At 44.9% G+C, this 12,413-nt stretch overlaps 2 protein-coding genes across 2 annotated transcripts; one reads left to right on the plus strand and one right to left on the minus strand.

Moving 5' to 3' along the window:
- Nucleotides 1-535: 535 nt before the first annotated feature.
- LOC134187096 (uncharacterized protein K02A2.6-like) lies at nucleotides 536-4,946 on the plus strand. Its single transcript, XM_062655213.1, has 2 exons — nucleotides 536-3,025; nucleotides 3,070-4,946. The coding sequence occupies exons 1-2, from the start codon at nucleotides 695-697 to the stop codon at nucleotides 4,849-4,851; spliced, it is 4,113 nt and encodes a 1,370-aa protein (XP_062511197.1). The 5' UTR covers nucleotides 536-694; the 3' UTR covers nucleotides 4,852-4,946.
- Nucleotides 4,947-7,279: 2,333 nt separating this feature from the next.
- LOC134187097 (uncharacterized) lies at nucleotides 7,280-11,264 on the minus strand. The gene is made up of 9 exons (XM_062655214.1): nucleotides 11,243-11,264; nucleotides 10,368-11,202; nucleotides 10,102-10,308; nucleotides 9,804-10,046; nucleotides 9,672-9,749; nucleotides 8,990-9,341; nucleotides 8,034-8,189; nucleotides 7,785-7,968; nucleotides 7,280-7,723 (listed from the first exon to the last, which is right to left on the minus strand). The coding sequence occupies exons 1-9, from the start codon at nucleotides 11,262-11,264 to the stop codon at nucleotides 7,380-7,382; spliced, it is 2,421 nt and encodes an 806-aa protein (XP_062511198.1). The 3' UTR covers nucleotides 7,280-7,379.
- Nucleotides 11,265-12,413: the final 1,149 nt, after the last annotated feature.

Below are 12,413 nucleotides of genomic sequence, written 5' to 3' on the forward strand. Positions count from 1 at the left end.
GACAGTGCCAATCATCAAATTGCTTTATCATGTATAGGTGCTGTCACTGAAGACTAGATAGAATATGCTTGGCCGGAAAGTGCAGCTGTCATTTCAATTTTGTATTTGATTTCTTGTATGTAGTAAATCAATTATCTATTTGTAATTTTCAATGTTTGGATAAAAATTTGTCCAAAAATTAAAATGCATGAAGTACTTTTTAATTTCTAACCAAACTAAAAAATTTAAAAATTGAATGGCCGGATTGTGCACTGACCCTGCTGGTTATTACTTTATCATCAAGATATTGACAGAGGCGTATCGTTACCTAGTAAATCTCCAAACGTATCTTTCTGGGAAAGTAAAATTGAAAAGGAGTGAACAGAAGATAGCAAGGAGCACAGCTCTTGAACTCCTTTGCTGCAGCTGGAACAAACGACGTCCACTGGCGATAGACCTACGCCTTCTATGAATACGATATCCTCTCGTAAAAGTCCTGATTAGACTGTTGTAAGGCCATAGAGAAGAAAACGCGTGCAGCGTGACCTCTGTGTTGTGTCACAGTGTTTGTAGATGCTTGCTAGCATACGGGAACTGGGGTTTTGCGGTAGATAAAGGATGACTGAACCGGTGTTTGAGTCAGTGTTAGAGTAGCGGCCGTTAACGTGTGTTGAATAGTACATTGAGTGAATACACGACAATATTGGCGACGAGGATGGCGACTTCAGGCATTCACCCGCCTCCTCCTTTCCTTCCACACCCGGGGGAACCGGCGGTGCCATGGAAGCATTGGTTGTCCGCTTTTGACACCTACGTGGCAGCCGCGGCAATCAAAGACGAAGCAGACAACAAGCCTCGACTACGCGCCCTTTTGACTCATTGCTTAGGACTGGAAGGGCAGCGGATACTTTCGACGGAGACAGAGACGGAATCATACGTTCAGTTACGTGATGTGTGTGCGACGTTGTTCGGACCGAGACTCAATTCTATGGTCGAGAGATTCAAATTCCGACAAAGAAAGCAACATCAAGGAGAGTCCGTGAAGCAATATGTGTTTGCTCTGAGACAGCTAGCAGCCACTTGCAAGTTTGGACCGTTGCATGACGAAATGATTAGGGATCAACTTATAGAAAAGACGGTTTGTGGTAAAGTGAGAGACCGCTTGTTGGAAGAAGATGAAGATCTTACTCTAGACAAAGCAATTGTACTGGCATCACGGATGGAAGAGGCGGCTAGGGATTCAGCAGCTATTGCGACAGTGTCAGGTAGCGTAATGGATGCAGTGCCAGGAGGTTTAACTAATACAGCTTTGGGTCAATTGGCACAGGAGTCACGTGGGATTCGTCAAGTACAGACACGGCCAGGTAAAAGCGGCTGGAGTAGCAGAGGAGACGGCAAATGTGGTAACTGTGGGTTCTCGGTTCACAAGGGTTCAACATGCCCAGCATCAACACAGACCTGTAGAAAATGTGGGAGAATAGGACACTACGCACGTTGCTGTAGGTCAAAGAAACAGTCACAGATCCAGGAAGTTGATTGTGGCAATGAGCAAGGGGTAGAGTTGGAGACCGTTCGAATCAATGTTGTTGGTGGTCAGTCCAGTACACTCGAGTATCGCCAATGCGTTTGCGAGTTAGCTGGTGTCAGTTTGTCACTTGTTATTGACTTGGGGGCGAAGGTTTCAGTGCTGTCAAAAAGGTCATATGATCGATGGTTTTCTTGGAGTAAGCTGGAACCAGCAAATCGAATACTAGTTGGTTATGCAGGATCGCCAATAAAGGTGTTGGGAAAGGCAAAGCTACCAGTCCGATACCGGAGATGTCAATTAGCAGAGTTTCCATTCTATATTACAGACAAGGGGACAGACATACTAGGTCTCGACTTGTTTGATGCCCTGGGATTTCAAATTTGTTGGGATCCAGAAGAACTAGGCAGTCATAGTGTACAAGCGGTTGACTTGCTCAACGATGGAGTTACTAAGGGAGGTTGGAGTCGGAGATGGCCTAGGGTGTTCAGTGGATTGGGGAAAGCCAATCACTTTGTTCATTGCCCGTTAGTGAACACCACCGTACCACCGATTATGCAGCCACTTAGGAGATTGCCACTGGCTCTACGAGAGAGGGTGGCAGAGGAGTTGGATCGTTGGGAGAGTTTGGATATCATTGAAAAAGTGGATTCATCCCCATGGATCTCAAATTTAGTAGTTGTATGGAAGAAATCAGGGGCAATTAGACTCTGCGTAGACCTTCGAAGAGCCAATCAGGCAATCATACCTGGCAAGCATCCACTACCAACAATGGAAGACATAGCGGCAGAGTTTTATGGATCTACAGTATTTTCGAAGCTGGACTTAAACCAGGGGTACTTGCAAATACCTTTGGCAGAGGAAAGTCGCTTTATTACAGCATTTGTAACACATAAGGGGACTTACCAGTTCAAGAGAATGCCATTCGGTTTGGCATCGGCCCCAAGTGCCTTCCAGAAAGTCATGGTTACGGTCGTAGCCGGAATACCAGGAGTTGCTGTCTACATGGACGATATTGTCGTTCATGGGCCAGATCGACCAAGTCACAATAAGAGACTGAATGATGTGTTTCAACGACTACAACATCACAATTTGACACTAAATGTGGACAAGTGCACTTTTGCAGTTAAGGAAATATCATTTGTGGGACACAGTATTTCGGCGAGTGGTATTCGTCCTCTAACATCTAACATAGAAGCAGTTGAAAGACTGAAAGAACCGACATCAGTGACAGAACTAAATTCATTCCTCGGTATGACAAATTACTACCTCCGGTTCGTGCAGGGCTATGCTGATATCTCTTCTCCTTTGCGGTGCTTATTACGGAAGGATGCCCATTGGGAATGGTCCACTGAATGTCAAACGGCATTTGACAAATTGAAACAGCTTGTCACATCAGCACCAGTTCTTGCCCACTTTTCATCCACAGCGGACACCTTTGTGTCGTGTGACGCTTCTGGAGTAGCTATTGGGGCAGTATTGTCTCAAATACAAGATGGACAGGAACGTCCTGTGGCATATGCGTCCACAGCATATGCTCTGCTGGTGCGTTGTCACCAGCAGAGCAGAAATATGCTGTGGGAGAACGGGAGGCATTGGCCTGTGTGTGGGCGTGTGAGAAGTGGCATGTATTTTTGTTTGGACGACCGTTTGTACTTCGTACCGATCACCAAGCCTTGGTATCACTGCTATCTGCGTCAGGAACAGGTCAAAGGCCATTGCGATTACACCGGTGGACAGAACGGCTGTACAAGTATACATTCCGCGTGGAATATCGACCTGGTCATTCCAATCAAGTTGCTGATCTACTGTCGAGGTCACCAGCTCCAGCTGAGAATTCAGCATGGGACTCTGATGATGTGGAAGAATGTATATTATTGTTGAGCACATGGAGCCCGGGGGTACCCTTGGATGAAATGGAAAGGGAGTCAGGTGCAGATGCAGAAATCCAAACGGTTTTAAGGTGCATCCGGGAAGGATGGCACGATGTCAAAGGAGAGTTCCGTCCTTTTTGGAATGTTCGACACGAGTTGGCACCTGTGGGTGGAAAGTCGAGTTGTCTGATGAGAGGGAATCGAATAGTCGTACCAAGGTTGCTGCAGAAACGGGTGCTACAGCTAGCTCATGAGGGTCACTTGGGGGTTGTTCGTATGAAACAGAGATGCCGAGAGTTTGCCTGGTGGCCTGGGATTGACCGCCAAATTGAGCAAATGGTGAGAGATTGTGAGCCCTGCCTTGTCAGCGGGAAGTCTCGCCAACCTGTACATGCTCCATTACAACCTACTCCTTGGACAGCGGTACCGTGGCAACGACTTCAGGTAGATATCTTTGGAGAAATTCAAATAGCAATGGCTCACCAGCGATACGCTATTGTAGTTCATGATCTGGGATCAAAGTGGCCAGAAGTAAGACTGTGCTCACAAGTGCGGACGCAAGAGGTTGTGCAGTTTTTGGAAGACCTTATTGTTAGGTGGGGGTTTCCTGAGTCGATAACAACGGACAATGGACCTCAGTTCCGGTCGTATGAGTTTCAGCAGTGGTTACGAGAACGGGGTATTCGCCATATTCTCACACCACTGTATCATCCAAAAGCAAATGGAGGAGTCGAAAGATTCAATCAAGTGCTTAAACAAGGCCTGAAGACAGGGTTGTTGGAAGGACGTTCAGTGGAGAGTTCAGTGCAAAGCACATTGTTTAATTACCGGTCTACGGCGCATTCACTTACGAGGAAATCACCAGCAGAAGTTATGTTGGGCCGAAAGCTTCGGCAGCCCTTATCCCAGATGATTCCTAGGCAAGATAAGAAGGGATCACTTCAGCTGAAGAATGCGGACGAGGTCGTGGCAAGGAAACAGGCAGCGATGAAGGCATATGTAGATCATAAAAGGAGAGCTAGAGTTTCGTCCTTTTCTCCCGGAAGTTGGGTAAGAGTAAAGCGTCCGCTAAGAGGCCATAAGTTGAAGTCGCAATTGTCCGATCCAGTAGAAGTCTGGTCAAGGGTAGGGAAGGACACTTACCTGCTACAAGATGGACGTCTGTGGCATGCTGACCAATTAATTGCTGTGGCGAAGCCAGCTGGTGTTGCAAATACAGCTGCAGTACTCAGCTGGACTGATGGGGAAGAGGAGATCTCAGAAGACATGACAGAAAATCAACACGATGGGGGAAATGTCGAAGTCGAAGGAGAGGCAGCAAGTGATGCAGGCACTGCCCATGATCATGAAAATGAGACAGAAACAACAAGGCCAAAACGAGTGAGGACAAGGCCCAAACGCTTCGAAGATTTTGAGGTGGAATATGCAACTCGATTAGAAGGGGGAGAAAATGTTGTGTCACAGTGTTTGTAGATGCTTGCTAGCATACGGGAACTGGGGTTTTGCGGTAGATAAAGGATGACTGAACCGGTGTTTGAGTCAGTGTTAGAGTAGCGGCCGTTAACGTGTGTTGAATAGTAGATTGAGTGAATACACGACACTCTGTCCATTTCGATGTAGCGCGAGCTATGGCAATCTCTCAAAAACTAACGCACGCTAAAATCACGCCCATCTGGCCCGCTTTATCAAATGTGTCGTGTAAACGCGGACTGGAATACTGGGCTGGCACGGGCTGGCACGGCTCGGCTCGGCTCGTCTCGCTATGCGTGCTCTTGTAAACACGGTATAAGTGGGGAGGGATGTGGCGTATATATACTATTATGCAGTGACTAGAGTGGTTTTGATCAAGCGTTTTGGTAACACACGTGGCGAGTTGCTTGTACTTTAGTAGCGATTACAGTAGTCATTACATCTACATAACCGCAAACTCTCGTCTTCTGCTCTTCTCAAGCCCACAAATTGGGACACAGTTCCATCAAATCCTTAAATATGTCTTCCTCGTCTTCTTGCTCTTCTATGCCATCAAGACAAAACTCCAGAGCGAAAGCAACAGCGCTAAAAACAAGTGTCGCAATATTCTTTAGCGCGCGCTATACTATCGCTCTATCCGGTTTCGGACAGAGTCTTCGATTGGCAGCACGTCCACGACTCTATCCTTTCTATCCGTTATCCTTATCTCTATCCGGATAGCTCCTAATCGAATACGCTCTTTTTAAGAAGAAAGGATGTGGGGTGTAGAATACGGGGCTTTAGCTTTTGCGCAGTAGCTTTAATTAATGTACCTAATCATGTAGAACCAAGTGTTGTGTAATAGAGTTTTCACACTAGGGTTAGGTTAACTACAAGATGTATGAAAGACAATACTTAATTGGTTTGGAGTTAGCTAACTTGCGTTCTCACTTGTCTCGAGAACAAACCTGTACATAAATTATGTCCCATTCGCATGCGTGAAAAAACAGCGCGACAATTGATCATGGAAAGAGCATGGACCTCTGGCTGTCCGTGGACAGAGGCTGCAGATACCTTCTATGGCGGTAATGAACAGCAGTGGGGTTGGTATATGTCCCCGAGCAATTGTTAGTGAATCCACCGTCTAGGCCAGAGTTCCAAAATGAGAGTGCTGACCTTCAGCAGCGAGGTCACCAGCCACAACAGAACATACAGAAGGTGATTTCCCAAGTAGCACCATCGAGTCATCAGTCACAATAAAATACAGAGAAGGTCGTTTGCAGGTAACAGCATCAAGCGCAAAGAGGCAAAAACAAAAGCCTCTTTTCACTTGATGCTGTTACCTGCAAAACGACCTTCTCTATGTTTTATTGTCAGATTGGTCAGATGCTGAAGTTAATCTTCTGCTAGAGATCTGGAGGGATGGCAATGATCAGAGTCGTTTACTAGGTGATGGACGCAAGAAACCTGTTTGGGAGAAAGTGGCAGCTATGATGGTAGAAAACGGTTATCAGCGTACAGGAGAGCAGTGCAAAGAGAAACTTCACCAACTGGAGAAATTGCTACAAGGCTGTAAAAGACAAACACCGAAAAACTGGAGAAGACAACTCTGAAGATTCTTGTCTGGGATACAGCATTCTAGCTGAAGTACTTGGTGCAAGGCCTGCCATTGAGCCATTCTGCCACATTGAATCTCACGAGGTGAATCCAACAGTGTGGTGATAGATGAAACTCAACATTTGAAATCTCATAAGATCTCCGTGGCTAATTAATATTAATAAAATCCCGCGCTGTTATTAATTCCTGGGGAAACCCCTGACTGAGCAAGGAAATAACACTAGTTATAATGTATCATATACCTTTAGGTGCGCTGATTGGTCCATTGCAAGTGTTATATCAGTGATACAACACCTAAGGTCCACGATATAACACCTGAGGTCAACCATATAACACCACTTCCCACTTACTCAATTAGGGGTGCAGTAAAAGTATGCTATAAATCAGTTATAACATGGGTGGTCGGAATGTTTGGGGTAATAATACACCTCAGCCGTGACCGCGTAATTAGCACCTCCATAATTGGACCGAGCCATAATTATCTCGGTGATAAGCCCTCACGGCTTCAGGTCTTACAACACGGCCGTTTCAACTATGCGAGGCCGCGCAACTTAGTTGTTGCGCATGCTCAGTTAAAGAAGACCGGTTTTCGCTCAAGTGATGTGGATCAGCATTTGCGCACAGATACTGTAGAAGGCCTAGGCTGTTTTTTAGGGTATGACCACGCAATTGGGTAGTGTCGCTATCTGAGGAAGATCTCTGGAATTCTCGAAGGCCTTTGTAGCATGTGATACGACACGTTTCTCGTTCTCCTGCTTTGTCGTATTCTCCGGGTTTTGCAAGGACTTTCGTTTTAATCCAGCTGTTTGTGCATACTAGAATTAAGTTCGTGGGAGATCCCACTGATGTACGCCTCGCCCTAGTGGAAGAATCAAGACCCAAAGATGGCGGAGTCAGGTTTGGTTGCTTGCTTTTATTCTTACTCACAGCGCATTCTACAGTACTCTACCACTATCAAAGATGTCAATTGTAGTTTCTGCCTTTCTCTTTCTGACTATTGGCCGAAGCTGTGTAATCTGTGGCATGACCGAAGTGTTATGTTCTCTGACGATCGACTTCAGCCTTTCTAGGGGATTTCTAATGCTTGAATATGTTCTCTGCAGGGCGTTGAAGCGGGCATGAATGGACTCTGCTCCCTGTTCGCCATGAAATCCTAGACCCAGCTTCCATCGCCTTATCCAAGGAACAACGTGTTCTTCCAACATGTGTATCTTAGGCGTGACTGGCGGATTTGTCAAGTCTTCCCTGTAATGTTTCAGAAAGTCTCTGATGTCGTACTCTGCAACAGAGTAACAGATAAGTTATGATCGAGGTGTGATTGCACGGGTGATTGTGCTCACCTAGTTGGTCAATTTCATGCTCTTCTAGTTTCCTTGAGCCACTGTAAAGATTGTGGTAGGCTGCAAATTTAGACAAAAGACGCGGAAAGGTTTCTTTGACTCCTTCAGCAAGCTCTTTGGTCTTCTTGAGGTGACATGGAACATTGTCTGGTACAGACTTGCAGATTATTTCTATGTTGACTCCCTGTGGAAATGAGTGCCACATGTTAGATATGTGCTGCTCTGATCATCTGTAATATTGTTCTGTACCTTGCAGCATTTATGGATATGGTTGCCAATGAAGGAACCACCATGATATGCCTGCCTTTCAACTCCAATTTGGGCGAGGGAGGATTCCAAGCCTTTAACACAAGGACCTTCATGCTTTGGAAATGCCTTTTCTTGAAGACTGTCTGCTCTGACTTTCTATGATGACATCACAACCATTGCTTAGTAAATTATTCTAAAGTGTTTACAGGTAAGGGTCAGAGTGAGTGGCTATCAATATTAGTCTATCTTCCTGTAAGTGTCTCTGCTTTATTAAAGTCCGTTCAAAGAATGGAGAGCCCGTGGGAAATGTGGTTACCAGATAAGGCCTAGAGGGCGGAAACAACAATATTGCTCTCATCTTGGATTGTAATACTAACAATCGATAAATGAGCATTTAGAGCAGTGGTTGCTACCCAGCCCTCACTGCCTACTATCTATCTACTTTAGTACGTCAGGGTCCGTCCTGTTCAACAGTTTTCTGCCATTCGAACTGGCCAGAGAAGGCGTTGAAAATGTGACGGTGGCGAAATGGAAGAAGTATGTCGACCATGTCATCCAGAAAGTAGAAAATATTACAGAACGTCAGATGGCGTGCTCGAACAAGCGGTAGAAAGATTAGTAGGTGAGGAGAACTCTTCAGACAGTGAAGAGATCCTCCTAGGAGACGATGAGAATGACAACAATGATTAATGCAATTAGTCTCGTAGGTGTCATTTACTGGCGGTATTCTTTGTCGGTAATGCATGGGAGGAGTCTCTTTCAGGAAGCATGCTGTATCTACTAACCCAGGATCTATAGAGTTAATTTGTCCAGAGATCTGACTCCACCTAGTCACGTGCTTTTGAATGATATGTTTATCAACGGCGTAGGGGGCGTACTTGCCCAGATACAGGAATTTTCCCACGGGCTCCATTCTTTGAACGGACTTTAGTCAGTTGCCATTTGTGGTTACTCACCAGTTGCATTGCATCATCTCTCAAGATCTTGGCATGCTGAAACAGTTGAGGTACTAGTGATGGTGTATTTGTGCTCATGGGATCAACATTCAGGTTAAGCCAATTAGCCAGCTCAGTTACTTGCTGTGCAGTGTCATGCTTTTTGCTTGCAGTCTGTCGAAGGCCAAGGGCCTCTGTGCTTCTGGAGATGTATTCCTCAAAGCCTTTGCTGTACATGTCACTATGTTCTGCATTGTGGACTTCTGTGGATGATGGACAACTCAGATCAAATGGTCTGTGGAGGTCAACTTTATGAGCTGCATTTTCTAGAAGCTCGTACAGCTTCTGAAAGATACCCAAGCTGATATGAAGAGCAGGAATCGCAACCTGTAGGAGGCAGGCACATACTGAAACCACTCATTAAGCCTCAATTGTGATCTTTAACATACTTGATCCAAAGGAATGTTGAAGAGGTAGGGAGGTATGGCATTGTTGAAGAACTTTGCTTTTTTTATCATTCCCGCCTGCAGCCATGAATATGTCATAGTCACTACTCAGTCGTTGGAGTGTTCGTGCTTCAAATGTGCTCTCTCTGGTACTGGCTTTGCCATTGTCTTGTCGATGAGACACCAAAGACATCAATGCCTACCTGAGAGTAAAGCTCCAAATAAGTTAATTGGCTTATAAATTAATTTGATTTATACCTGAAGCTCCAGATATCCCATAAAGCTTGGTCAGAAATTCATAGTCTCCAAAGATAAAGAGACGCATCTTTTTTCCACTATGAATAATTTGTAATTAATGCAATCACTGCTTTTTAAATAGTAGCTCTTACCTCCAGTCAATTTCAAGTAACTCGTGCAGCTGTTCTCTGTATCGTGCTATAGTAACTTGTAGATTGGTGATGGTGTCACTGCCTTGATAGCACGTTATGACATAGGTGTTTTTAACTGAATTCACAATTGGCACATTGGCTAGCTGGACAGACAATTTGAACGTTGATCCTCCTTTGTCCTCTCCAACCTTCAACCACACTTCATCTTCAGGGATCACTTCATGCCAGACAAGTTGGTTGGCTCTGCAATGGTGAGAGTTTTTTGTATTTGTTTGTTAACATGATTAATCTGGCTTACTTATCAAACTCGTTCAGAAGTGAGTGTACTGTTTTCGGAAGAGAGGGTACAAAGACACAAGGCGATGACCGGAGTTCTTCTCCGCCTGTTGGCAGTTTGAATGTTAGTATTATAGTCTCACCCTCAATATCAACTGGCGTCCAGGTTTCTAACAGCTCTCGCTGTTTCTTCTCACTAGCCAATGTCACACCCCAGCGTGATAGCCATCTGAAGTACAGACAGTGAGCAAGAGCTTGAACATACAGCCAAGTAAGTATTGTGTCTACCTTCTAAGAGCTCGTAGTTTGGTCCAGGGTATAGATAAATCTGCTTTCAGGGCGAGGCTCTCCTCTTGAGTTACATAAAGACCAGTAGGTATCAACCCAGCTTCTTTCAAAAGGTCATCTCTTTCCTTTTTTAGGTGTCTTAGTTCATCCTTTAGCTGGACAGCTGATGCTGCAGGTCCTCCAGAAATTATGTCTCGGACTTGAGGCACATGCTTTGATCGCTGCCATAAAGTAGAGTTTGAGCTTGTAGTTGATGTTGCAACAGGCATTGGGACACGAACATTAGTTATAGGCTGTAGATCATAGAGAGTCACTGTCACTAGGCAATTGAATTGCATTTCTATTTTCCTTACCTTTCCTCTTGTCTTCAATGAAATGAAGTAGTCTGAAGCAACTTCACATGAAGAATTGACCATTCTTCTCACAATGTTGCTGGCTGCTCTTTTCTCGATTGTGTTTGGTGTTTTCGTTAAGGGTGCCGCAAGGACTGTACCTAGGGTTTGTCTGAGTGGGGTAGGCATCTCCTCTTTGTCTGATCCCCCTCCCTTGCTATAATAAGTATAATGTTGTTGTAATCTGTCCAGACGCATGGTTTTGTTGCAGTGTGGGTTACTGCAAGTAATCTGTAGTGATGCTAATGATGCAAGGGTTATTGCTGATGAACTCTTGATGTGCTCCTTGTTTATAGACAGCTGGCACTGGGGACAGTCATACAAGGGAGACTGATGCAAGTGTTGAATGGCACACTTCTTGCACACTAAATGGTTGCATTGGAATTCAACTGGGCTATTGACAACTTTTTCACACACAGGGCACTTGAACAAGTCAACAGGTACTAATGACTCAGATTGGATGAAATTAGATAGTCGGATTGCTTGAATAAGGTCTTCTGAACATAGGGTTTCTGGTGCTACTTTTTCTATTTGTTGGATTAGATCGGTCAATTTAATTGCTGGCTGATTCTTTTTCACTTTTTTGGGTGGTCTTCCTCCTTTCTTCTGTTGCTGACAACTGGAGCAGGTGTTGCAGTTTTCTGAGTGTGGCATCCACTCTCTGCATAGAGGTACAAGAACAGAGGCTCCTTGCCTCTTTGTAAATCGATGCATTGCTAGATGGCAGCGGACACAGAAATTGGTAGGATGCACAGAAACATCATCTGTTCCAACATCTATCTTATACAACTGGAGAATCCTGTCTTTGTGGTTTAGACATTTGTACTGACGGTCCTCACGATTGAACCTGGAGCCACATAACCTGCAAAGCTCTCGTAGGGAAAGGATGTGATGCTCCATATCCATTAACTAGACTGACAACACTTGTAAATTGATTTACTGTTTCTATGTACGTCTTATGTAGTGTATGGAGTAGGGAAAGAGCGTGAGAGAGTGAGGAGGTAAAGAACTGCTACAGGTGTACAGTTCAAATTCAAGGTATGGAGAACCAGTGTTGGTACACCATTAGCAAGTTTTTGTGGGAAAGTTCATTTTACTTACATCCCAAGTTGCTAGGCATTGTAAGGCATATTTTCTCTAGGCACGTGACTTAGGCCACCTCGTCATATTTTCTGCATATGACTGCCACAAAGAATGCAAGTTTCTACGTTTAGAGCCATTTACACTTCTAAACGTACCCGCGTCTGACTTCTGATTGTTACGTTAGGGGGACAGTTCATGTACGCTGCTTGAGAAGTGTAGGCGTAAACTGGTGCTAGAGTTCATTACATCGTCACCAATTTATATACTACAGCTATAACTAGCCACTATATATAGATACAGTACATAACCATGCTTCCGTTCTTGTGTGACCGTATCTTCTAATTTGTCCGCATTCCCTGTCTCTGACGGTGATTAGGTCATCGGTCGTACAAACCTGCAGTCGATCCTTGCAAAGAAGTTCTCCGAGAGACCATTAGTCTTGTGTACATGTGTACACTACCCTGTCCTCGGGGTCAGTTCCTTCATAGAGGTTGCAGAGGTGAGTGGCAGCATGTGTCTGTGTTTGCAATCGTTGGCTGTATGCGTTTAATTCCCTAGATGACGTGCTTTA

The sequence above is a fragment of the Corticium candelabrum genome, chromosome 11, assembly GCF_963422355.1.
Source record: "Corticium candelabrum chromosome 11, ooCorCand1.1, whole genome shotgun sequence".
Taxonomy (NCBI): Eukaryota; Metazoa; Porifera; class Homoscleromorpha; order Homosclerophorida; family Plakinidae; genus Corticium; species Corticium candelabrum.

What these genes read in the sequence shown, in the direction of transcription:
- LOC134187096 (XM_062655213.1), top strand. Translation starts at nt 695, where the DNA reads ATGGCGACTTCAGGCATTCACCCGCCTCCTCCTTTCCTTCCACACCCG. An exon ending in AGGAACGTCCTGTGGCATAT is followed by an intron (nt 3,026 to 3,069) that starts GCGTCCACAGCA and finishes TCACCAGCAGAG; the next exon opens with CAGAAATATGCTGTGGGAGA.
- LOC134187097 (XM_062655214.1), bottom strand. Translation starts at nt 11,264, where the DNA reads ATGTTCAGAAGACCTTATTCAA. An exon ending in GAGATGATGCAATGCAACTG is followed by an intron (nt 8,190 to 8,989) that starts GTGAGTAACCAC and finishes ATGTCATCATAG; the next exon opens with AAAGTCAGAGCAGACAGTCT. An exon ending in GCATGAAATTGACCAACTAG is followed by an intron (nt 7,724 to 7,784) that starts GTGAGCACAATC and finishes ACTCTGTTGCAG; the next exon opens with AGTACGACATCAGAGACTTT.